The sequence below is a fragment of the Camelina sativa genome, chromosome 19 (genome assembly GCF_000633955.1).
Source record: "Camelina sativa cultivar DH55 chromosome 19, Cs, whole genome shotgun sequence".
Taxonomy (NCBI): domain Eukaryota; kingdom Viridiplantae; phylum Streptophyta; class Magnoliopsida; order Brassicales; family Brassicaceae; genus Camelina; species Camelina sativa.
The window spans coordinates 1,973,793-1,996,943 of NC_025703.1; the positions used below are offsets into that span (position 1 = coordinate 1,973,793).

Here is a 23,151-nt window from a genome sequence, read left to right on the forward strand (position 1 = left end):
GATTGCTTGAGATGTAAAAGATGAACAATTACGTAACAGAGCAGCACCTAACCTAACACAATACAACACATACCTCAAATCTCACGCCAAGAGCAGATGAAATAATTGAAGCAAGAAGATTTGTGTGAATCTGGCTACGAAATTCAACGGCCATGTTCAGAAAAGAACAGATTGATTAATTTAAAAAAAAAAAAAAAATTAAAAGAGAGAAAGAAAAAAAAAATGAAAATTAAAAAAGTGGTAGTCTCGATGATTGAGACCCACATGATAGATATAATGTGTTAAAAGGAAAAATTGGAATAAAAAAGGCCTACTAGTACTAGTAGTAGTTCCACATTTTTCTTCTTTTTTTTAAAATTTTTTTTTTTTAGTTTAGAATTATCTGTTGAGAAAATTCGACATTACTATTACAGCCAAACACTGAAATACAACAAAGATTTTACAAAGTTTATTAATTAAAAAAGAAGAGAAAAAAAAAATCGAAGATGTTTCGAAAATACGTTATTGACGTAATGTGGAAGAATATTTACAGGAATTTGTCAGAGACGAAGATATCATTTAGTGAAAGACAGCCGTATCCGTACAAATCTTGCAAGTGACCCTATCAACTTCAAGATTCTGGGTCCTTTCTATTTTTTCCTTTCTCTTTTCCATGTGTCAACAAGGTGTTTAGAGAGGTTTTCACATTCTTTCTCTTTTCGATTTGTTATGATAAAGTTTAGAGACATAAGAGTAACTACAAATCGATTTTATTATTACACTATCTCTTCTACATGTAAAATCAATGGAGCGTAAAATGAAATGGAACAGTTTCCAAAACGGTACAAAATTGGACAAATCTTGAGGTGAAACGTTATATTATAATAGCATCTACAGATTGATATCAGAAAACATTACCTTTTACTTCTTTTTTTTTCTTCTCTTTATGAATCATACTTTGACATTGAAGATATAGAGCTTCAGCACAACTGCAAGCGCAAGCTGCAAAAGAAAGATGCTGGCGATTAGCAAGATCGATCTCTCTCCAGCGGAATTGATATGCGCTTTGAGGTTCAAAGCTACAAATGTTGCAGACATGAACCCAGCTACACCCGCGATCACCCATCTGAAAATCTCCACCGGCACGACCGAGAGGCACTGCAGAGTTGGAAACAGGTGTCAGAAAGACTTGTCAAATTCAGATGTTTCGATATGGATCACAGATTTTTCAAGGAGAGATTTGGTACCAATGCTGGGATAAAGACAAATAGGGAATATCCATAGAGACAGAAGAGTTGGACTAGGCCTGATGGTGCAGAGAAGTATTTGAGGACGACGTATAGTGCTAGAGGAACAATCGTGACATATCCGTAGAACACTCCTGCAGACCAAGTCACCAGATTAATATCGTAGTTCCATTCTTGTTTCTTCCATTTGTGTGCTATGTATGTGACAAATGTCCCGATAGACGCTGCAACGAATATCAAAGTGGTGCATATCCAGAATGGACCATACCTGCGAATACAAACAATATCAAGCACTTTGAAGACCAAATACAAAATCCCCTCTATAAGACTAAGTTGAAAAAAGATTAGAAAAGACTTACAAGTCAGGCTTATCAGCTGTCTTCTCTGTAAATGTTCCACGGAATGGGAAGAGAGATTCTTTGAGCCTCTCTACGACATCCGAAGTGTCGACATCAAAGAACGGCTTGTAAGCACCAACTGTGAATTGATGGAGCCAGCCACCAGACTGGGGTTCATCTGTACTACCATTGCCATGCCCAGAAAATGAATCTGCAAAGGTTCAAATTTTTATACTATAATCCATAAGATATACCAAATTACAAAGAGACTGGCTACGAAGCAATCAACATAAAGCAGTCGATGAACACGTTTCCACATTCTAAATTCCTCAACCAACTCCAATTCGAAAAGTATAAACATATACAGAATAAATAACTCCAGATTCGAATCTCTTACCATCAGCATCTCGAGGGGGATTACTACCACCAGAGATCTTGCCCTGAGTAGCAGATGGAGGAAAAGTTTGTAGATTTGATTCTGCAAAAACAATGCATCTCTCAATCACAACTTAACATGAGCACAACCATTGTCAAACCAACACTTTTAAAAGGTCAAGCTACAATTGCAACTAAAAGTCTTCCTCTTTCTCCATAAACAAGATTCTCGTATCTTCTATTAGCTAAACCCTTAATCTTTTCAAAATCCATAGTACTACCTAACAAATTTGCAGTAACCTTAGCTCTAACATCAACATACTCTTACGTCCGAGAGAGAACAAAAAACCTCTAATTCCAAAAATCAAATCGTTCTAATCGGTTCTATAATCAAATTCACCTCAGAAAACTGAAGAATTAAGAAAATAAGAGAATTTTACCTGCGAATTTGACGGTGGTATGGCCTGGATCTGGAACAGACTACGATTGACCCAAACAAAAGGTGGAAACAAGATCAGATCCGAAGAATCAGTGTAGGGACGAACACAAACACACGTAGATATACTTATCGAAGATCGAGAAAACATTAATGGATGAGAGAACTTACAGGTACAGATCCAGAGACTTTCTGGCTGTCGATAGTCGTGTAGTTCCCGCCGGACATCATCTTTGCTCCGATCTTCTCCGTTCGTCTCTTAGCTTTCTATACGAAATTGGCTATGANCAAGATTCTCGTATCTTCTATTAGCTAAACCCTTAATCTTTTCAAAATCCATAGTACTACCTAACAAATTTGCAGTAACCTTAGCTCTAACATCAACATACTCTTACGTCCGAGAGAGAACAAAAAACCTCTAATTCCAAAAATCAAATCGTTCTAATCGGTTCTATAATCAAATTCACCTCAGAAAACTGAAGAATTAAGAAAATAAGAGAATTTTACCTGCGAATTTGACGGTGGTATGGCCTGGATCTGGAACAGACTACGATTGACCCAAACAAAAGGTGGAAACAAGATCAGATCCGAAGAATCAGTGTAGGGACGAACACAAACACACGTAGATATACTTATCGAAGATCGAGAAAACATTAATGGATGAGAGAACTTACAGGTACAGATCCAGAGACTTTCTGGCTGTCGATAGTCGTGTAGTTCCCGCCGGACATCATCTTTGCTCCGATCTTCTCCGTTCGTCTCTTAGCTTTCTAATGAAATTGGCTTTTGAATGACAAAAACTAATACAGTACTAGTCCGGTCTAATTAGAGATTTGACGGGAACCAGAGGTGAAAACCTTCTTTTTCATTTAGAAGCATCGTCCAACTAGATGTTTATATATATTTTTTCCTTTTAAAAGATAAAATATATGATGATATATTATTTAGTTCAACTGTCAACGCTAGCTAACGAACTTAGGGGTACATCTAGTGATGTTAATATGGGCGGACCCGGCCCGTTTAAACCCGGCCCATTTAGCAGAAACTTTTTTATACCCATTAAAACCCGAACCCGTTTGAACCCGAATCCGTTTAAATCCGTGAAATTTACACACCCCTGTAATGCCCGTTTAAACTATTTTTTATTTTAATACTAATAACTGTTTCTAATATCTCTTACCTTCTTTTGTTAAAAAGACAAAATTCTTACCAATCTTATTGATTCTGTGTAATCAGTTTTTAGTCAAATTCACGATTATTTGGTATTTACATTTATCTTTAATTAATTAATAAAATTGAATTTTGTTAATAATTAATTAGATTAAAAAAGGGTAAACTATAAAACCTAGTGATTGGCCGGAGCTTGCTTTACACCGTCGACCACCTCCTTTTTTCTTCTCCAGCCACCAGCATCACCAACTCACCTTCACACAGCTGCTTAATTACTAATCATTTTACGCATCATCTTACTCATCATTGTATCCCTACGATGGCTATGTGCCAAACTTTAAGAGTCAAAACGGAGGCTGAAGCAGCGAGGCTCGGGAGAGAGTTGGTGAGTTTAGAGAGGCGTTGAAGTTCAGAGGCAACGAGATTTGGAGAAGATTTGTTTTGAAAACCCTAATCATAAAACGACAGCGTTTTGATAAAACAAAGTTATAATTTTTTTAACGGTCTACCCGTTTAATTTCGATTAAGCCCGTTACACCCGCGGGTTTAAACGGGTCAACCCATTGAAGCCTTTGAAGCCTTGTTTAATTTTATAGTGTAAATAAATGGGTAACGGGCTTAAATTTTTATACTGGACCCGTTTAGGCCCGCGGGCATATAGCCCATATTAACATCTCTAGGTACATCTCACAATGATCATTAAACTAATCAAAGCTCTCAGTACACAATCCGGCTACAACCAATATTTTTATGTCTCATGTGGATCATTCAATCATCTAAATACAAAGAAGCAAAGACTACAAGTCTTCACTATTCCAATTCTTTGCTTCATTTATTCATCCCAGAAAAAGAATGTTTGTATTAGAATATTTTCATGTACTGATAGGTGATAAAATCGAGATCTTTCCCAGTGCGAATCATACACACTTGCAAGCCTGTCCTTCCTTTGCCTAGAAGCTTTGGTGGTTGGTGGCAAAATTTTGCAGAGTCTCAAGGACTTTTCAACTTACCTTTAGTGAGAAACATACTTCTACGGATAGCTAGAATGAGAATCCATGTCGTTGCAGTGATTTTCTCTTTGATCATCAATAGCAATGCGGAGCTCAAGACAGTCTTCAAGATCTGAGCCTGCAAGCCCTTAAAGAACCCTAACATCCCTTCTTTTCTCCATATATCATAGACAACCCCTGAAATTGTTTTCCTTGTTCTTCTTATGGGCTTCTTAGTTTCGCTTTCCTTAGAGTTATCCGCAGCTTGAATCATCACCTTGCACCTGCAAAAATTCAGCCCAATATTATGTCTTGATCAGCCAGAGTCCGAAAAATTATGTGACTTGAGAAGTTTATCAAGGACAGATAGTTGAATCTATATCCACATAATAATTCAATACGAGTAATTTATGTCCAAAAGGCATTATTACCTGATTGCTGGATATGTGAGCACGGTGGCAACACTTTTGGAGACCGCACCTAACACAAATGCCATAAAGGCAGAGAGCACTACCGGAGAAGAAGTAGAACCATTCTCGGCTTTTGCGTTCTTCTGCTTAAGAAGGTGCTGTTTCAGCTGATCGAACACTGTATACTGCAAATAGTAGTCAGCTGTTTCAGTCAGTCATGATTTCTAGGTAACAAAATTGCAGCAAGTGAGCCACCCGAGTCGGTAGTTCATGGCTTTAAAACGAGAAACTTACCTGAATTGCAGGATTAGAAGTCAATAAAAGAGAGATTCCTAGGCCATCAAATGCGTCTCCCCAAGTACCCTCTGTTAAGGTCTTCCACAACCCTTTAGATTCCCCAAACTCACTCGTCTGCATCCTTGATGAAGCTGTATCTAGAGGCTAAAAAAAGAAGATAAGACTCAAAGGCATCCACTGATACTGCATCAAGACGATAACACCACATAATAGTATAGTAAACAAGACCTTGATTTCTCATTTTCAACACCAAAGATTTCAAATTTTTCATCTTTTACCAAAAATAAAAGAGGAACTGTATGAACATATGTAACGTAAGCCTAAATCTCAGGATTCATCAAAGTAAAACGTACCTGAATTAAGAGAGAAGTACAAGCCCCAGCAGCAGCAGCAATGAGCAAGTTAGCCTTGGTTCCAATTGATTTAGAACCAGTCCTTTCACTATGAACCCTCTTGAAATAGCTATAGCTATAAAAGTAGATGAACTGAGAAATGAAAGACTGAAAATTCTTGGTACCAAGGCCTTGATACAGCGAAAAGACTTGTCCTTTAGATATTGCCTCCCACATAACATCTGAAAGATATCTGCAAAATATCATCACCCACCCAAAAAAAAACAAAACCCATTACCACATACACAAACCGATGCATCCAAATCAAGAGGAGTGAAGCAAACAAATTCGAGGGGAAAGAAAATCAAAACCTGTATTTTTGCTGACCTCGAGCTCGAACCTCGGCTTGAAACTTTGATTTGCATGTATCAAGTGGATACAAGATCGTTGTGCTCAGAAGCGACCCAATGGCTCCGGAGGTTGCTTCCGACACAGATTCCAAATCGACACCCATCTCTCCGATCTGGTACAGCGACGAACAAGATAGAGAGAGTTTCAGAATTGGGTAGGTAAATAGCGTAAGCGATCATATATGATTATGCCTCGCCTCGGGAGTTTAAACAGACGTGAGAGTGTTAACGGCGTTAACGTCGTCCGTTATATTTGGATGTGATGCTTCCCCACTTACTACAATTGTACACATGTTACTATACTATGGTAGAGACATCACCTTTTCTTATTAGTAACATGATTATGTTTCAACTCATTGAAATCTGAATCAAGGAGAATGTATATTGATAGTTTGATACATTACATTCTAAATGGACCAAAGCAAACACACACAAATAGATACCGCGATTGAATCTTTCAGTTAGTTTTAAGGGGAAAAAATGAAAATAAGGATTTTGCAAATACATTTCTGCTTTTCTTCTTCTTCTAGAGATGACAAGAAGAAGAAAAAGAGCTTACTATAAACTGAACTTCCCCTTTGTATTCAGGAACACTTGCTCGGCGATACTCGCATCGAGTTTTATAATCTCCAGGTTAGACTTATGGTAGCTCCCAATGCCTCTCACACCATCGGCTATGATGCTATTGAATCCAATGGCTACAGCTGCTTCTGCTTTTGCCCCATACACCAACCTCTGTTCACAACCGATCAAGACGAAGTTTCAGAAAGAGGAAACTAAAAAGGAAACAAGTTTGGCACTAATAAGTTTTCATATTTCACTTTGTTATATAGTTCTTCTTATTACCTTTAGTCTTGAGAGATGGATGGCTCCAAAACACATTGGACAAGGCTCGCAGGATGCGTAAATCTCGCATTCCGATAGCTTAATTTGGTTCAGTTTCTTGCATGCCTGCGTGTTTGCCAACAAAAATCATATAAGCTTGAAAGAGGTTTTTGCAAAATGTGCAACATTCCACAAAAATGTGACTGAAAAGATGAAACCAATCCTGTTTTGTATCTTGAATATCACTACCTCTCTAATGGCTATCATTTCAGCATGTGCAGTAGGGTCTTTGTTTATCAAAACCATATTGTGGCAGCTCACAACGATTTCATCCTTATGAACAATAACCGCTCCAAACGGGCGGCCATGGCCACACTCGACTCCGATATATGCTTCTTCAACAGCTTGGGCTAACAACTTGTGGTCCCTATCATTTGCAGCTGATCAAATTGACAAAAAAGGAGAGAAATTATGTGAAGATTTTATAAACATAAACAATGATCAGTGAATGATAACTATGATTATGTTACCCAACAAACTTCATGAATTGATATGTGAATATATATATGTATTTAGAGGTATAAACTTACTTTAGGCCAATGCCATAATGCCGAAAACTATGTGCTTCTGTTCATTGCGATTACATTAGGAAAAGTAAGTATTTGTCTGTATCAAAACTTCTTGGTGACCAGCAGATGAAGAAGCCACGTACATGGTTCCATCTTTTGGTTTCACAAAGCTACATAGTCTAGTCAATCACAGAGCAATCAATCACCGGTGAAGAAGACAACAAAACTCAAAAGAGCTTGTGTCTAATTAAAGTCATTATCCCCTAAAAATTCCCAACACAACAAAATTCAAAAGAGCTTGTGTCTAATTAAAGTCATTATCCCCTAAAAATTCCCAACACAAACATGTGGTGGTGGATAAATAAAAACTATGGTGCTCTTCTTGATCCTTCTTTCCAAATTACCAAACATTCTTAATACGGAAACCCAAATTTCAAACAAAAGACTAGATTTTTTTTAATCTGTCGTCTTAGCTTAATCAACAGACTCGTTCTGAATCAAAAACATCTCTCTTTCCTACTTGGTAACTATCAATTAACACTAACCAACCAAAAAAAAAGAATGAAACATTGATTGTTACCAGCGAACTCGACTGTGGCATCATGGCCTGGAACTGGAACAGACTGCGACCGCCACAAAGCAAAACAAAAACTAGATCAGATCAAAAGAATCATTGTGCACTCATATGCAAGTTAATCGAGAAATCTGATGAGCTTACTTACCGGTACAGAAGCAGAGTCTTTCTGGCTGTCGGTGATCGTGTTTTCGCCGGACATCATCTTGTAATGCTCTTTTCCGATCGTCCCCTCGTCCGCTCTCATTGTCAGCGGAAACGAAGTGGGCCATCAAACTTAGCTATTTTGGCCCAATGGGCTTTTACGCTTCGTTGCCATCCCTCAGAAAACTCTTTCTCATCTAGAAGCATCATCCCAATTTTTGGCGTTATTCTCTATTAGACTGCATATCCCGCCCATTTTCATATTGTTGTTATGTATCACGTCACAATTGTAAATTCATACTAAGATTCTAATTAGACCCTTTTTTTTTAAATACTTTTGATTTTGTTACATACATATACTATTTCACAAATTCAAATCTAACAACCTATCTACTATGTACGGTGTTATTGTGTTCTCCAGATTTGATTCCCAGATTGAAACTTTTTTTGTTTGTTTGTATTAATTAAATAAATTAGCAAATAAAGGATATAATTTGTTAAATTCAAGATAAAGATATTCACAAAAATAAATGCATGTAATTAAAAGCTTTGAACCTGAAAAGGGTAAAAAACAGAAGAATACCAAGAGAAACCAGTTGTATCCACGTCAAGATCATCAATCTCGTCCGTCCGATCCTCTTCCACAAACGCTAATTTCACCGTTAATATTCACTAATTAGTAGACACATGGCCAACTTACTTAAATTGGTTCACTCAGAGCTTATCAAGTAGTATATAATAAAGATCATCAAATGATAAAGAAGAAGCTTTTTTTTTTTTCTTCTTTTGTATTTTCTCATCCTTCACCACCTTTGTTAACATCCCTTGGCTTTATACATCTTTTGATCACTTCAAGTTATACTGTTTCTGAGACTACGTAAGACTCTGATCATCTCTATGATCATTTGGTTTCTCTTTTCTCTGTTTTTGCCTCAGTTTCAGTAGTTTCATCTTGTGTGCTGTATAAAAAGTCTTCTGCTTTTCAACTTACCTGTATCTTGATTCTTTAGTCTATATTCTCAAGATTATGCCTTAGTAATGTGACACAGGCCATTTATTTAGTCTCCTTCTCTGTTTCATATCTTTTAAATGTCTTACATGATCAGTATTTGTTCATTCTGATAGTATTTGATGTCGTTTAGAAAACCAGATAATGTGGAATAGTGTAAGAGATTCTCGTGGCTCGCCGAAACCGATGAGAATTGTTGTGGTTGGTGAAAAGGGCACTGGAAAATCAAGCTTGATTATGGCTGCAGCAAGAAATACTTTCAATCCAAACATTGCTTTTCTGTTACCTTACACCAATTTACCTTCTGAATTCTTCCCTGACCGTATACCCGCTACTGTTATCGACACTTCTTCAAGGTAAAATGTGTTCTCCTAATTCTTCTATCCATTGACATCAAAAAAAGGGTATGCATATTATTTTTGATAAGGTTAAAGACAGAGGAGACTGAACTTATGGTTTACTATTTTTTTTTTGATTAACCGGGGTTAATCCCAGTCGAAATCCGGTCTAATCCCTGAGGCTTATAGAAAGCTGGGTATATTTCTATTGAAGGTATATAATGGTCCAAAATATATTCGTAGATGGTTATACTCGTTCCTTGGGCCTTGGCCCTTGGCCTTACACATACGCGAGTCCTCAACCCGGTCGAACAAACCACTTAACCACAGGCTCTTGGTAAGAAACGGAAATGTATTACTATTGAGTACTGATGTCTCGTTGATAAAATCTGCAGACTGGAAGATAAGGGAAAAGTAGTTAAGGAAGTTAAGCAAGCAGATGCAATTGTTTTGACTTTTGCATTCGATAGACCGGAGACTCTTGACCGTTTGAGTGATCACTGGCTTCCTCTGTTTCGACAACTAGAGGTTAATTTGTGTTCTTTCTTCGCTTCCATTAATCACTTTGTGAGTGGAAAACTGTAGAGCTAGCTTATGCTCATTCACCTGAAGTTTTTCAATCTTTCTGAATTTTATGTCATGTTACTCTTTTATTGAACAGGTAAGAGTTCCCATCATAGTGGCAGGTTATACTGTCGACATCAATGGGGCTTGTGATCAAATCAGCATTGAACAAATAACGTCACCTATGATGCAACAATATCGAGAGGTCGAAACATCTATCCAATGGTCTGCTCAGAGGCTAAATGAGGTCCCTTTGCTTGTGCTTGACATCTTACCTTTAGTCAGGCATTTCAAGAACATTCCCATAGCTAAAAGTTGGATCTTTGTGATTAATCACTTTTAGCTTCTATCTGTAGGCTAAAAAAGTTCTATACTATGCACAAAAAGCGGTTATACACCCAGTAGGACCTGTGTTTAATCAAGAAACCAACTCATTGAAGCCGCGCTGTATCGCTGCCTTAAAACGTATCTTTATACTTTCTGACCACAACAAGGATGGTACTCTCAGTGACGCCGAGTTAAACAAGCTTCAGGTTTCTTCTTCTTATTCCCTCCCTTACGTTGCCACAATGTTCTTCTTGAGTGCTTTTATCAAACATTTAAATTTAAAAAAAAACAGGTGAAATGCTTCGATGTACCATTGGTGCCTTCTGAAATTAAACAAATGAAAAAAGAAATGCAAGTCAAGTGTCCACAAGGAGTTGACGAAGAAGAAGAACTCACACTGTATGGTTTCTTGTTTCTAAACACACGGTTTATCGAAGAAGCAAGAATCCAAACAGTATGGACTATACTTAGGAAATTCGGGTATAATAACGATCTAAGACTTGCAGATGATTTGATTCCTTACTCGTCAATCAAACGCCAGGCTGATCAGGTAAAAAAAAAATCTGCAGAAATATAAACTCATTTATTTGTTGCTGTGTCTGATCAGGCAACACTTTTTTCTCATTGTGTAGAGTGTGGAGCTAACAAATGTAGCTATTGAATTCTTATGGGAAGTCTATGAATTTTTCGATCATGACTCTGTAAGTTCTTCTTTTTCTAATATATGTCTTAGGTTTCATTATATAGTTGTGGATTCTCTAAATCTGATGTTAATTAATTTCTTAGGACAATAAATTGGAACCTCATGAGATGGGATATCTCTTTGAAACTGCACCTGAAAGGTAACATTTTTCACATTTCAAAAGCATGCGAGGTGTGATTATAATGTTCATTCATTTGCTTCTGTGTCAATCCATTTTTTTCATCATATATGACAGTCCTTGGAATGAAGCTCCTTATAAGGAGGCCTCAGAGGAAACTAAGGGTGGAGGAGTATCTTTTGAAGTTTTCCTCTCACTGGTAATCAAAACAAAGTCTTTTTAATGGATGATTTTAAGAGGAACCCACTTTAAACTTTTACATTTTCCCCTAAATCTTTCCTATCTTTGCAGTGGTCATTGATGACACTAATTGATCCAGCTAGGACTCTAGAATATTTGATGTACATTAGATTCCCATATGATCTATCTTCAGCGGTTCGCGTAACTAGGAAGAGAGTTCTAGACCGCAAGGAGAAGAAATCCGAAAGAAAAGTTGTTCAGTGTTTTGTCTTTGGCCCCAAGAATGCTGGGAAATCTGCATTGCTCAATCAATTTATTGGAAGGTCAGTACATTTTTCTTAACTCAGTTCAAGAAATCAAACTTATAGAGCTTTGGAGTCTGATCATATGAATCTTAGGTCATACGATGATGACAGCAACAACAACAATGGATCAACTGATGAACGTTATGCTGTAAATATAGTCAAAGAATCTGTAAGGATTGCAAGTACAGATAAAACTCTGGTGCTGAAGGAAATTCGAATTCAAGAAGATGGATCCATGTTATCAAATGAACCATTGGCTGGTTGTGATGTAGCAATCTTCATCTATGATTCTTCTGATGAGTCCTCGTGGAACAGAACCATTGATTTGCTTGCTGAGGCTGCAACCACTGCCAAAGATTCCGGTTACGTGTTTCCCTGCTTAATGGTTGCAGCAAAAACTGATCTTGATTCATTCCCAATGGCGATTCAAGAAACAACTAGAGTAATATGTGTCTTCTTGGTTTTCATACAGATTTAAATATAGAAGTTGATCAATATGTCATATACTGATCTTTGCAGGTTACACAAGATATAGGGCTTGATGCTCCAATACCAATCAGCTCTAAACTGGGAGACTTCGATAACTTATTTCGCAAGATCTTAACGGCGGCAGAACATCCCCATTTGAATATTCCAGAGATTGAGTCAAAGAAGAAAAAGAGTCGCAAGCTAATCGTCAAAAAATCTCTACTGGCGGTTTCAAGTATGTTCAGTTCTTGGATTCCAAAATGTTTGGTCAAATGCTTCTGTATCTCATCATAATTCCCAAATGTTTTAACAGTCGGCACAGCGGCTTTAATCGCCGGGATAGCTACATTCTGTCTCTACGCCGCAAGAAAGCAGAGTTAACTCTTAGCTGAAGAAAGATCCTGACCTGCAGATTCCATTGTAGATGCCTTGTTCAATAAGCAATAAATTACTTTTTTTCTTCTTTCTCCTAATCATTGTTATCAGTAATTCAGAACAGTTGAAAAACAAAATGAAGAAAGAAGATTTAGGTATTGTTCTTTTTCCTGTAAAATTTACACAGCTATTTACCCCCACAAATAAACGAATTGTATAAAACAATGCCCGAAAAAACTAAATCCAATATGCCAATTTCACCCACTTGAACAAGAAACAGCATTAGAGCCATAGCTAATAGCTTGCAAGCTCGAATGAGTCATATTCGTCATCCACCTCCTTGGAACTCCCTTTGATTCACCAGCCAGATTATATGCATACGATCTCCACTCGTTTTCACCGTCTTTACAAGAACTCATAAACCCTAATCTTCTCGCCTTCTGTGTCCTCTCAAGAACAATGAGACTAGAGAAAGTCGAAAAACTATTACCAACAAAAACATCTGCTCTCAAACACACCTCATAGTCTATAGCCGATTGAATCAAATATGAGTACTTTCCATAAATCTCCTCTTTAACCCCAAGCTTCTTCTTCTCAAACGGTACTAATCCGTCTCTCCAACCCTTCAACACCGATGAATCTTCATCTTTTGCTTCCAAGAGAGTATCTGCTACTGCAAGGTAAAGAACTGTTGGAGTCTTTAAACCGGAAATGTTCCCTACTCTCTCCATAATCTCTCTTTTACTACTACAAATCTCTGAGACCTTTTTACGTTGCTCTAGCTTCTTACAATGTATCATCCAATCTATCTCTATCCTCATGTGAACCGCAACAAAAGGTATTGGACCGGAGATTTCGGTTTTGGATTCGAGTTTGGCTCTTTCTGCCTCACCTGCTTCTCGGATTTTCATCACAACTTTATCTGCTTCTCTTGAGATTTCATCAACCACAACCATACACTCAAAGACCTTAGCATAGTCTTCTACAGGCCAATGATCATGCCACAAGAACGGGTTCTTCCCTATGACACGGATCACTTCAAACCCATCGATGGACTCGTTACGTGCGGAATGATTCAGCTGTTCCAAGTCTCTTTCAACCGTCCATCTTCTTCCACTACCTTTCTCTAGATCAAACACATGTGCTCTGTTTCTAACATCAGAGAACTGAGAAATCCGCACAAACCCTGAGCAGAGAGAGTTGAATCTTTCAAACTGAAACACTTTATCAAAAGGAATCGGGCGCAGCTTATCGACTTCCTTGTAGAACAAGGAAGCACTTAGACTAGGCATAAGAAGCGTCCTGTTCATCAATCTCGCCGTCAAGCAAGCTCGAGCGAAAGCTATCTTCTGATTGTTTAGTCCCCAGACGATCTGAGGAACCTCGAGAAACTTATCAGTTCGGATTCCATCGGTTGAGGAAGAGGAGGAGGAATCTGACATGTGACGAGCTCGAATCAATAAGCTACCGTTGAGAGCGTTTCTGGGAGAGTAAGAGAGTAACAGAGCTCTGTAGAACAGAGCAATACCAACAAGAACAAGACATTTGCAAGCAACAGAGTCTGAAAAAAGTCTCAGATTCTTGCAACTCAGCGGAGAATTCATCCCCTAAAGAGAGACCAAACTGTAACTAATCCCTTCAGATTCAAAAAAAATCCAAAATTTCCAGAAGAAAACAGAATCTGGGGTCGAGTCGAAAATATCAGAAACCTGCATCCAATCGAATCGAAGTAATTAGAGTAAATCAGAACATGCATGCAATTGCAGAGATAAGAACCCTAAAATCCCAGAAGGCAAAAGTTTGAAACTTTATTGCAAATCTTCAGGGAGGGGGGGGGATAAGTTAAATTATGAAACTTTGACATGCAAATCGATTTCAGAAGAGAGAGAGATATGTAACATACATAAAAAGGAACACTTGACGAAGAACAGAGAAATTCGAATCTCTCTTTATCGATCAGGATATAATCAAAAATCGCATCTTTTTCTGGTTTGCAGGTGAAAAAAAAAACTCAAAACGCACATAAAAAGCCTTACAATTTTAGAAGGAACCAAAAACTTAAAAGAAAAAGAAAGAAGCCAGAGAAAGAAAGAAGAGACAAATATGGCTTTACCTTTTTATTAATGTCAGATGATTTTGGTTTCCCTAATCTCTCACACTAATTTGAAGAAGAGACAAATTTAAAAACACAATTAAACCAGAATAGAACTAAATGTAAACTGACGATTAATAATATTTGCTCTAGTCACGGATTTTTCTTTTATGGAGAACGCTTTAAAGCAAAGCAAAGCGACGCGACGAGAGAATCAATAACTATAGTTGTAATTATTAAAAGCGAAACGTAAATCACTGACAAGTATATGCACAAATTTAGGTTTCGAGAAGACGAAAATTTTAATTAAAAGAAATAATAAATATTGAGGGAAAAAATGGGAGCGGAAGAAGCTTCTTGAACAGAATCACGGAGAGAAGTGCCAAAAAAAAAGGGAAATATTTTAAGAGAAATCTTGTGAATATAATAAAAGATTGCATATAGTATTTTAATATATTGTGGTAAGGGTTTGGTGAAATCTATACTTTTTTAAGTTCACGCGTTCAGTCTAATTATGAGTTTACAACGTCCTAAAAGTTAAAACCGATGCATCATTATGGGTGAATTTTTAACCTTTAAAGCAACAAAATAATTTGACCAAAAAAAATGAACAAAAGGAACAAAATAATAATATAATATCTTGTCCCTAAATTTGTTTGTTGTTGGAAAAAAAAAAGAGTGGTATATAAATTCTTTAAATGTTGATAATGGCCTCGAACAAGTCGCTATTGTTCGTTTCTTTGTCAACTTCGTAATCTAACCAACTGTTTATAATGGAGTATAAAATATAAGTAGATAACCTTTTTTATCATTTATATTTTCAAGTTTTTAAAAAATCCAAAAGTTTCATACGTTAGTTGATTTCAGATTTATCTGACGTTATTTTCCGTTCTTTTGTATTCACACGATGCTAATTTTGTCATCTTACAAACCACGATGGTATAATGGTATTGGTCAACTACCGTAACATTTAAGTCTAAACTATTCACAACTACACAATCAAATTTGGACCCAAAAAAAAAGAAGTAAAAAATAAAATACAAATAAGTTTTTCAGTACATCAAATCACCGATGGATCGATGAGTTGACTGACAACATATAAGAAGCTTCTGATCTTATGGGTGTCCAACGATTCCATTTTTTTTTACGATTTCTTTTAATCAATTCAAAGAGCACATGGACACATGCAGTAGCTAATTATCGTTTATCACGATACGACATCGTTTTCTAGCCACTTTGCCATTGTTGCCTCCCTTTTTCTTTGCTCATTTTTTCCCCCATCTCAAAACTAATGCCATTGAAACTTGAAAGTACATTTTTGCGTCTTGATTCATTCATAAGTCAACGAGACAAGGCATTAGCAATTATTAGGTTGTCGAAAGTAAAAAAAAAGACTGTTTTCGGAATTTTGTATTGCATTAACTTCTATATGGTATTTAGATTCATACTTAGCCACCAAAGAAGCTAAATATCACGTGCAGCTAAAATAAAATAAGAGTTGAAATACCATGCAAGTATTATAAAACTTTGAATGGTTGGCAGAAATGAGTATCACACTTTTTCATTAATGCTTTGCGCAACATGGAACCGACTAGGAAACTCAAACGCAATTTCAACAAACTCAATATGTATCCCATAGGATATAATAAACAAGTTGTGTGAGATTGGGGACCCAATGTTAAGGTGGTTGATAACAAGATATATTTATGTACAGTCAAAAATAACGGAAAGTGTGGTTTTGTTTGGGTTAAGAAAAATGTATTGGTTAAAAAATATTCTTTTTCAATATATATAATTATGTCGGTATAATTATATACACCGTTTTCATACGCGTATCCTACTCGTATCGAATCTGTCAAATGTCAATCATAATCGCAATACCGCCGAAACCACTTTAGAACAAATATTTTCGGGGAAGTTTTAGTCCGCATAAATGTTTGGTATGTATTCATGCTGTACTATATATTTAAGTTCTTCTAACTATATAGGGGTTAGCAAATTGTACGAAATCGGTAGACGGTTACGTTAGTAATAGTTTAGTGTTTAGGTAATAATTCTGACTCCGTGAATTAGATTAGATCGGAGGCTTGGAGGTCTTGATTAGTGCTAAAGCCTACCTAGCTGGCTAGTTGGTTTGTCAAACTTTTTTGTTTCTTCATTGTTCTTATTTGTTCAATCAATGATATCTGGATTAGGTTTGGGCCAGACATTTAGTGGACTAATTCTTTTGGACCGGATTTGTCGAGGGCCGAAAATGTCTCAACGAACGACGAAGTCATATTTAATCCGTCGTTGTTATGTGTTGTTGGGTTTGACAAACACAAAACAAATGGGCCTTAATGGGCCAGACGAAATTGGCATTAAGGAAAGGAGAATAAGATTCTGGAAATGATTTGGCCCATATGCATACATGTATAAGTGTGTTTCATCGATCAATAAAGTGGAGGTAGGTGAGAGACAAGACATCAAGGAGAGTTCTAGAGAAACAGAAGAAAAGAGGGTTCTTCTTCAAGAAGCTTTCTCCTTATTTGTTGTGTTCTTGTTCTTGTATCCTCTTGTGTACCAAAATCTGTAAACCAAAGAACATCACAAGTTAGTGGTGTGTGTAACCTCTTCATATAGTGGAAGTTGTGGGAGACAATTCCCACCCGAGACGTACGGGTTAGAGGCCGGGAACTCGGTGATCAAATTCTCTTGTGTCATCATGTGTCATGTTCAAGTTTTAGATATGTGAATCTTTAATCGGGTGTGAGGCGATGAGGGACCAAAAGCAACAATTATCCTCACAAGTGGTATCAGAGCACAGGCTCTCTGATTCATAAGATCTAAAGGAGGAGGAAGAAGATGACAGTTAAAGGTTGAAGTCATCTTGTGTGGAGGATAACAGATTCTCAGGTGAAGGTTGAGTCTGTAGCAGAGATCTCAGGTTAGGAGATCAGAAAGATCCTCTAATGACACGACACAAGAGAGTTGCATCAAGGGAGAGTTATGGTTATGGTTCAGGTCCAAGTATGCCAGCATAAAAAAAAAAAAAAAAAGTTGGAGACTAGTGCAGAAGACACAAGATCTTGAAGGCGTTCTTGATCTGTGAAGACTAAATCAACGGTGAGTTGGTTTAAGGTGGAGTTTCTCTGCAGTAAGTTCGATTCAAGTTTAAGAAAGCATGGGTTAAGGTGACTAACTCAAGGCTGTGGAAAGAGGAATCGAATAATCATCCAAAAGGCTCAAGTCGGCGCTGCCATCACAAGGTATTTGTGATGTTCTTTACTGAAGTTTCAGGATACTCAAGGCTGCTTAAGTTGAAGGAATCTTAGCTTGGAAGAACACAAGGAGATAGACTGAGTTTAACAATGGAGAAGTCAAGATTTTTTGCTGTGAATCAGATTGTATCTTGCTTGTCTGGTTGTTGAAAGTCAGTAAGTTTGGTGTTCAAGAAGGATGTTGAAGATTCAAGGAAAAAAATCAGAGCAGATGAGTATGAGGCTAGAAACTGCTTGAGGCAAAGCAGGTCGATAACTCTGAAAGAATTCAGTAAGGTTTGAGAGGTGTTGGGTGAAGAGTTTTAGTCTCAGGTTTAATGGAGGTCAATGCATGGCTGCATTGACAGAAGGAAAGGTTATACTTGTTTTCCTTTGGCATCACAAGAAGAGAATTGAGGGCTGGTTGTGAAGCAGGCATTGATGTGTTAGTGGATTCCCAAATACTAAGGAAAAGTATTGTGTAGAATGGTGTTTTACAGCGGTAAAAGGGTTGTCACAAGTGTGGTGTGACAGGAAGTTGCTGTAAAAGGGAAGTCTTTGGTGTTATGGTTTAGCAAATTGATAAGAGATTGATATTGAGTTTCCTAGTGGAGAAACCTGCTAGTAAAAGAGGATATTTAAGCACAAGAGCTGAATGAAGGTTGTATCAAAAGTCTTCCAAATGGGATCAGTTTGGAGGCGGGTTCCATCAGTGATGATGATGGCGGTACAAGATGGATTCAGGCTATGGTTGTTGAAACAAAGGCAGTAAGCTCAATCTCAGTTTTGCTAAATGTGGTGGTTACAGCAAGGAAGTGTGGCAAAGGCTGTAAGCTGGTGATGAGTGTAAGACAAGTTCAAAGGAGGCAGCAATGGTTTTGAATTTGTGAGTGTGCACTGATGCAGAATAGTTTGAGCAAAGGATGAGCAAAGAAATTTGTGTCGAAAGTCTTCCTAGCTAGGTGGAGTTAGGCGGCGTGTTCTGTTGATAACAACAGCGGTACAAAGTGATGCTCAAATCAAAGGTGCTCAAACAGATGAAGAGTAAGTCAAAGACTGTTTCAAGGAAATGAAGCATGAGTGACTTAAGAGTTATTTCTGCAGTTGATTCAACAGGAAGTTTACTTGTCAGCAAGGTTCTGTTTAAACAAGATGTTTGGATCAAGGTTTGTGTCGAAAGTCTATCTAGCAAGATGGTAGCTTGATGGCGGGTTCTGTTAGGCTTAACAGCGGTACAAAGAAACGTCCAAGGCATAAGAGTTTAAACAGAAAGGTGTTGGAATCATGGATTGTCTTAAGGGCTGAGGCAAGTATGATTCAAGTTTCTGGCAAGTGGTTTACTAAGGGGTTGAATCTAAGATCAGGGCACATGTGACATAAAGGAAATCAAAACAAGGTTCCACAGCAAGTCACGGTTCCAAGAAATCCAAGGGAATGGAGAAAAGAAAAGGTACCTGTGAGTAATCAGAAGTCGCAAGGTGTAGACTCTGATTGTAGGTGGAGCTGTTTTGAAGAAAGAAAAAACCAAGTTAAGGTTTCATGGTGTCTTACAGAATTAAAAAAATCCAGAGACAAAAGAAAATGATTCAAGGTACAATTGTTTACCTGGAGTCATTGGAACAGCAAAAAGGACGAAACAGATCGTCGGAGTTGCTGCAAAGGAAGGAAAATGCAGAAGTGTGAGGAAGGGAAACAAGCCTGCTATGATCTCCTCAATGTCGTCTGAAGGAAGATACAGCTCCAGGTAACCCCAATCGACATTATACGCTGACAGGAAGAAGAACAGAGAAACAAGTCAGCTTTGGGAAATTAAAATTAAAACTATGTCGATAAAAGGAGATTAGGAGGGTTAAGGGAGTTACCTGTAGGCATCTGGTATTACTGTGAAGAGACTTAGATTCCAGGTGGAGCTGTTGGTTAAGATTCAAGGAACAACAATTTAGTTCTTCATTGTTAGTTCTTGAATTTGAAAGTATGAGCCAAGAAAAGGTGACCGATAATAAGAGGAGTTTGGTTACTTGTGGAGACTGGAGAATCAGTTGTCGAGAGTTGGAGACTGATTCCAAGTGGAGTTTCTGAGATGAAAATTCAGAAAATCCAAGTAAGGATTTTGGTGGCTCAAAGGGGGAAAACTCCAGCAGCTAGAGAGGAAGATGATTCATGGTTAGGAGATTACTTGAAGTCATCAAGGAGAAAGAAGAACATGGGATGTTCAACACTAGAGCTGCTGTGAGAGTAGACATGAAACTGAAGTTAGAGTTTCATGAGTCTTTTGGAAATCGGAAGAGACAGGGCTGTGAAGGAGTTACCTGGAAAAGGTTGTGGAGCCATGATGGAGAGTAATTGGTTCCAGGTGGAGCTCATCACCTAAAATGGATTCAAAATGGCAATTCTCAGAAGATCCTAATCACTAAGTGTCAGGAAGAGACAAGAGAGAGATTAGAGGGTACCTGAGCTGGACGGTGACGGCGATGGCGTGATTCGCGGGTGAAAACGGAACAGCTCGGGAGAAGAGGCATGGATAAGAGACAAAGTTGATGTCTCGGGTTCTACAAATTAAATCACCAAAGAGGAAAGAGAAGAGCTCCACCGGTAGTGATCGCAGCTGAAGGAGATTGCCAGCGAGAATGGTGGTGATACATGGTTCATCGAACCAAAGTTGAGATATGGAGATAATGTCTCTTGATTCACCGGAATTGGGAGCCGCCGTGAAACAGGTGGAGACTGAAGCTTGGCTTCGCCGGAAAACATGCAGGGATGACCGGAATTAGCCTCCAATTCCGCTATACCATGGGGAAGTAAGAAGCTACATCTTCTCCATGTCGAGAACGAGAGGGCTCGGTGAAAGAAAAAAAAAAACTGGTTGCCACCGGAGAAGAGATGCTCACCGGATAAGGAGGCGGAGTTCGCCGGAGTTTGTCGGAGGAGGTTCGCTGAAGTTTGGCTTCACGAACAGAAGAAGAGGAGAGGTTGGTTTCAGATTTCTTGTTGTCGATGAGTGTTTTGTTTTGTCAAAAGGTGGAGATTGTTGTTGGGTTTGACAAACACAAAACAAATGGGCCTTAATGGGCCAGACGAAATTGGCATTAAGGAAAGGAGAATAAGATTCTGGAAATGATTTGGCCCAATGCATACATGTATAAGTGTGTTTCATCGATCAATAAAGTGGAGGTAGGTGAGAGACAAGACATCAAAGAGAGTTCTAGAGAAAGAGAAGAAAAAAGGGTTCTTCTTCAAGAAGCTTTCTCCTTCTTTGTTGTGTTCTTGTTCTTGTATCCTCTTGTGTACCAAAATCTGTAAACCAAAGAACATCACAAGTTAGTGGTGTGTGTAACCTCTTCATATAGTGGAAGTTGTGGGAGACAATTCCCACCCGAGACGTACGGGTTAGAGGCCGGGAACTCGGTGATCAAATTCTCTTGTGTCATCATGTGTCATGTTCAAGTTTTAGATATGTGAATCTTTAATCGGGTGTGAGGCGATGAGGGACCAAAAGCAACAATTATCCTCACATTATGGTTGTGAATGGATTTAAAGATTCACTGTTATAAATCTCAAAATTTGAAGGAAGAGATTGTTAAATAAGTTGTGCCAGATATCACTTGCTCAATAAGAAAAGAATTGTTTAGATTCCAAACTTCACTAGGTTTTAGTTCTTGTTTTTAGGTTATTGTTCATGAGTGATGAGTCAATGACAAAACACATTAGTTTGACAACAAACTGAAGAAAAGACGATCTAACCAATGTTTATTTTTTTTTCCCTCTTCGGTGGTTTGTTATATTAAATCGCTTGGCAGCCACAAGTTATCTCTCCAAGAACTGTTCTAAGTTTTCTTGAATCACAAGGCACCGTTTCTCTCTGCAGCATGAGACAGTGCTTCTCGAAAGTCTCTGTTGTAATATTTAGTCTGAAATCAACGTCGAACAAGAACGTCCTCTCCAGAGTATTCATCTCTTCCGTGCTCACTCCTCCGATTTTCGCATAATACGCGTTGTTGTAACACCTAAACTCCAGATAAAAAAAAAACATACTAAATTAACTCTGGTTAGTTAGTGGTTACAATAATCTAGAGTATGAGAGTTTTGGTCTACTTAAGAGTTAAGAAGATATACTAACTTGCGTTCCAGGAATTTGGCTGCGACCAAGAGACTAGTAATGAGGAGGCGATGAACGTTGAGTGCTGTAAGACGACGACGAGGCGTACTTGTAGCCTCTGGTCTCTGTAGATACCTAAGCATGTAGGCAAAAGCTGCGACGAAGCACGCAGGGCTACACTGAGCGTACCTATGGATTCTCTCTGTGTAACGATAAATGCTCATCGATGGTGCTTTTGAGCCGTGGAACATAGTGATCTCGTCATCTCTGTTGCCATGAGATTCAAAGATAAGAACGTATAGCTTCTAGAAACTATATATACAAGAGAAATCTCAATTCAGACGTTAATAAACTAAACTTGTTGTGTCTTGTGTGGTGTGGTTTTTTGTTCTTCTGGATCATCTTCTCAAGGATAGAAGCGAGAAGGGTTATGACTCGAGGAGGGGTAGAATCAGAAGGCTGATCAGAATCTTCTAAAAGACCTAACCATTGGAATAGTGATGTGTTTGTGGAGTTCTTAGAAGTTTCCATTTTGTGTTGGAACCAGATCGAGAGAGCCTTAGATCATCTCTCTGGTTGTTTTTTTGCTCGAGGTAGCGAAAGTAGTGTAAATGGTAGGAAGGAAATAAGTAAAGTTGAAGCTCTTTTGTTAAAGTTTTGCCACTTTAGATTCTTTTCTTTGAGATAAAGTAACGTGTAGTATATTGTTCAACTAGTGTATAGTATTGTGTGTAGGGATATTATGGGGGCCGAGCCGATCGATTGTTTTGTTTTGGACGGCTAACCACAGTTTGGTCCATAGAACCATCAACCATATGTGCTCAAGCTAAGTCTGGGTCCTTAACAACTTCAAGGTGAAATATGGATCCCTACTTGCTGAAAAAAAAAAAAAAATGGATCCCTCTGTGTATAATAGTTTGACCTAAATAGTAATACATCATCCAGAGATATGTTATGGCTATGTCCCCCATACGTTAAATGCATATGATCAAAATCTGTGAAAGATAATGTAATAAAGATGAAAGTATTAGTCAAATTTCATCTTTAAATGCTTTTATGTCATGAAAAGGCAAGAAATTGAGAAGTGAGGACTTAAAAGCAAATGGAAGTGAGGACCTAGTTGGTAGCCCAACTTTTATTAGAGTTTTATGAAATTGGTGATATTGCCTGTTGGCTTTAAGATAACACTACAAAGTTCCCTGGAAAGTAGACCATTCCAAAAGGTCCACTACTACTAGAGAG

General features: G+C 38.0%; 7 protein-coding genes across 12 annotated transcripts in view; 1 reads left to right on the plus strand and 6 right to left on the minus strand.

The window, feature by feature from the left end:
* Positions 1-246, minus strand: part of LOC104764179 (filament-like plant protein 3) — a 3,622-nt gene extending 3,376 nt beyond the window's left edge. For both annotated transcript variants that reach the window (XM_010487657.1, XM_010487656.1), the window contains exon 1: positions 74-246. The gene's annotated coding sequence lies outside the window, so the exon portion shown is untranslated. The remainder of the gene's footprint in view (positions 1-73) is intronic.
* Positions 728-3,239, minus strand: LOC104764180 (protein YIPF1 homolog). Of its 3 annotated transcripts, none has more exons than XM_010487661.2 (6): positions 3,050-3,239; positions 2,380-2,419; positions 1,962-2,042; positions 1,586-1,775; positions 1,227-1,494; positions 728-1,137 (listed from the first exon to the last, which is right to left on the minus strand). In XM_010487661.2, the coding sequence occupies exons 1-6, from the start codon at positions 3,107-3,109 to the stop codon at positions 931-933; spliced, it is 846 nt and encodes a 281-aa protein (XP_010485963.1). In that variant the 5' UTR covers positions 3,110-3,239; the 3' UTR covers positions 728-930. The 3 variants fall into 3 exon arrangements, with proteins under 3 accessions (XP_010485963.1, XP_019096930.1, XP_010485960.1); XM_019241385.1 differs by lacking the exon at positions 2,380-2,419 and adding an exon at positions 2,883-2,922 and having other exon boundaries at positions 3,050-3,238; XM_010487658.1 differs by lacking the exon at positions 3,050-3,239 and adding an exon at positions 2,547-2,651.
* LOC104764181 (peroxisomal adenine nucleotide carrier 1-like) lies at positions 4,239-6,202 on the minus strand. Its single transcript, XM_010487662.2, has 5 exons — positions 5,945-6,202; positions 5,595-5,826; positions 5,239-5,385; positions 4,966-5,129; positions 4,239-4,818 (listed from the first exon to the last, which is right to left on the minus strand). Exons 1-5 carry the CDS (start codon positions 6,085-6,087, stop codon positions 4,536-4,538), a joined length of 969 nt encoding a protein of 322 aa, XP_010485964.1. The 5' UTR covers positions 6,088-6,202; the 3' UTR covers positions 4,239-4,535.
* On the minus strand, positions 6,340-8,225 carry LOC104764182 (guanine deaminase-like). 2 transcript variants are annotated; one of them, XM_010487665.2, is made up of 6 exons: positions 8,100-8,133; positions 7,958-8,000; positions 7,399-7,435; positions 7,058-7,248; positions 6,830-6,934; positions 6,340-6,718 (listed from the first exon to the last, which is right to left on the minus strand). In XM_010487665.2, exons 4-6 carry the CDS (start codon positions 7,112-7,114, stop codon positions 6,542-6,544), a joined length of 339 nt encoding a protein of 112 aa, XP_010485967.1. In that variant the 5' UTR covers positions 7,115-7,248; positions 7,399-7,435; positions 7,958-8,000; positions 8,100-8,133; the 3' UTR covers positions 6,340-6,541. The 2 variants fall into 2 exon arrangements, with proteins under 2 accessions (XP_010485967.1, XP_010485965.1); XM_010487663.2 differs by lacking the exon at positions 7,399-7,435 and having other exon boundaries at positions 8,100-8,225.
* Positions 9,249-12,755, plus strand: LOC104764184 (mitochondrial Rho GTPase 3-like). Its single transcript, XM_019241478.1, has 12 exons — positions 9,249-9,460; positions 9,838-9,970; positions 10,104-10,253; positions 10,363-10,539; positions 10,626-10,883; positions 10,966-11,034; positions 11,120-11,175; positions 11,272-11,353; positions 11,446-11,657; positions 11,733-12,081; positions 12,159-12,342; positions 12,421-12,755. The coding sequence occupies exons 1-12, from the start codon at positions 9,249-9,251 to the stop codon at positions 12,486-12,488; spliced, it is 1,950 nt and encodes a 649-aa protein (XP_019097023.1). The 3' UTR covers positions 12,489-12,755.
* On the minus strand, positions 12,620-14,952 carry LOC104764183. 2 transcript variants are annotated; one of them, XM_010487667.2, is made up of 2 exons: positions 14,596-14,952; positions 12,620-14,191 (listed from the first exon to the last, which is right to left on the minus strand). In XM_010487667.2, the coding sequence occupies exon 2, from the start codon at positions 14,084-14,086 to the stop codon at positions 12,740-12,742; it is 1,347 nt and encodes a 448-aa protein (XP_010485969.1). In that variant the 5' UTR covers positions 14,087-14,191; positions 14,596-14,952; the 3' UTR covers positions 12,620-12,739. The 2 variants fall into 2 exon arrangements, with proteins under 2 accessions (XP_010485969.1, XP_010485968.1); XM_010487666.1 differs by lacking the exon at positions 14,596-14,952 and adding an exon at positions 14,386-14,553.
* Positions 21,424-22,548, minus strand: LOC104764186 (cyclin-P3-1-like). The gene is made up of 3 exons (XM_010487672.2): positions 22,268-22,548; positions 21,931-22,176; positions 21,424-21,817 (listed from the first exon to the last, which is right to left on the minus strand). The coding sequence occupies exons 1-3, from the start codon at positions 22,438-22,440 to the stop codon at positions 21,595-21,597; spliced, it is 642 nt and encodes a 213-aa protein (XP_010485974.1). The 5' UTR covers positions 22,441-22,548; the 3' UTR covers positions 21,424-21,594.

What these genes read in the sequence shown, in the direction of transcription:
- LOC104764180 (XM_010487661.2), bottom strand. Translation starts at nt 3,109, where the DNA reads ATGATGTCCGGCGGGAACTACACGACTATCGACAGCCAGAAAGTCTCT. An exon ending in AAGTCTCTGGATCTGTACCT is followed by an intron (nt 2,420 to 3,049) that starts GTAAGTTCTCTC and finishes GGTCAATCGTAG; the next exon opens with TCTGTTCCAGATCCAGGCCA. An exon ending in ACAGCTGATAAGCCTGACTT is followed by an intron (nt 1,495 to 1,585) that starts GTAAGTCTTTTC and finishes TTGTATTCGCAG; the next exon opens with GTATGGTCCATTCTGGATAT.
- LOC104764181 (XM_010487662.2), bottom strand. Translation starts at nt 6,087, where the DNA reads ATGGGTGTCGATTTGGAATCTGTGTCGGAAGCAACCTCCGGAGCCATT. An exon ending in CGAGGTCAGCAAAAATACAG is followed by an intron (nt 5,827 to 5,944) that starts GTTTTGATTTTC and finishes GATATTTTGCAG; the next exon opens with ATATCTTTCAGATGTTATGT. An exon ending in CTCACATATCCAGCAATCAG is followed by an intron (nt 4,819 to 4,965) that starts GTAATAATGCCT and finishes GAATTTTTGCAG; the next exon opens with GTGCAAGGTGATGATTCAAG.
- LOC104764182 (XM_010487663.2), bottom strand. Translation starts at nt 8,198, where the DNA reads ATGAGAGCGGACGAGGGGACGATCGGAAAAGAGCATTACAAGATGATG. An exon ending in AAGACTCTGCTTCTGTACCG is followed by an intron (nt 8,001 to 8,099) that starts GTAAGTAAGCTC and finishes TGGCGGTCGCAG; the next exon opens with TCTGTTCCAGTTCCAGGCCA. An exon ending in TGCCACAGTCGAGTTCGCTG is followed by an intron (nt 7,249 to 7,957) that starts GTAACAATCAAT and finishes CAATTTGATCAG; the next exon opens with CTGCAAATGATAGGGACCAC.
- LOC104764184 (XM_019241478.1), top strand. Translation starts at nt 9,249, where the DNA reads ATGTGGAATAGTGTAAGAGATTCTCGTGGCTCGCCGAAACCGATGAGA. An exon ending in TTGAAGTTTTCCTCTCACTG is followed by an intron (nt 11,354 to 11,445) that starts GTAATCAAAACA and finishes CTATCTTTGCAG; the next exon opens with TGGTCATTGATGACACTAAT. An exon ending in ATCTCTACTGGCGGTTTCAA is followed by an intron (nt 12,343 to 12,420) that starts GTATGTTCAGTT and finishes ATGTTTTAACAG; the next exon opens with TCGGCACAGCGGCTTTAATC.
- LOC104764183 (XM_010487667.2), bottom strand. Translation starts at nt 14,086, where the DNA reads ATGAATTCTCCGCTGAGTTGCAAGAATCTGAGACTTTTTTCAGACTCT.
- LOC104764186 (XM_010487672.2), bottom strand. Translation starts at nt 22,440, where the DNA reads ATGGAAACTTCTAAGAACTCCACAAACACATCACTATTCCAATGGTTA. An exon ending in CACCACACAAGACACAACAA is followed by an intron (nt 22,177 to 22,267) that starts GTTTAGTTTATT and finishes TCATGGCAACAG; the next exon opens with AGATGACGAGATCACTATGT. An exon ending in GCCAAATTCCTGGAACGCAA is followed by an intron (nt 21,818 to 21,930) that starts GTTAGTATATCT and finishes TCTGGAGTTTAG; the next exon opens with GTGTTACAACAACGCGTATT.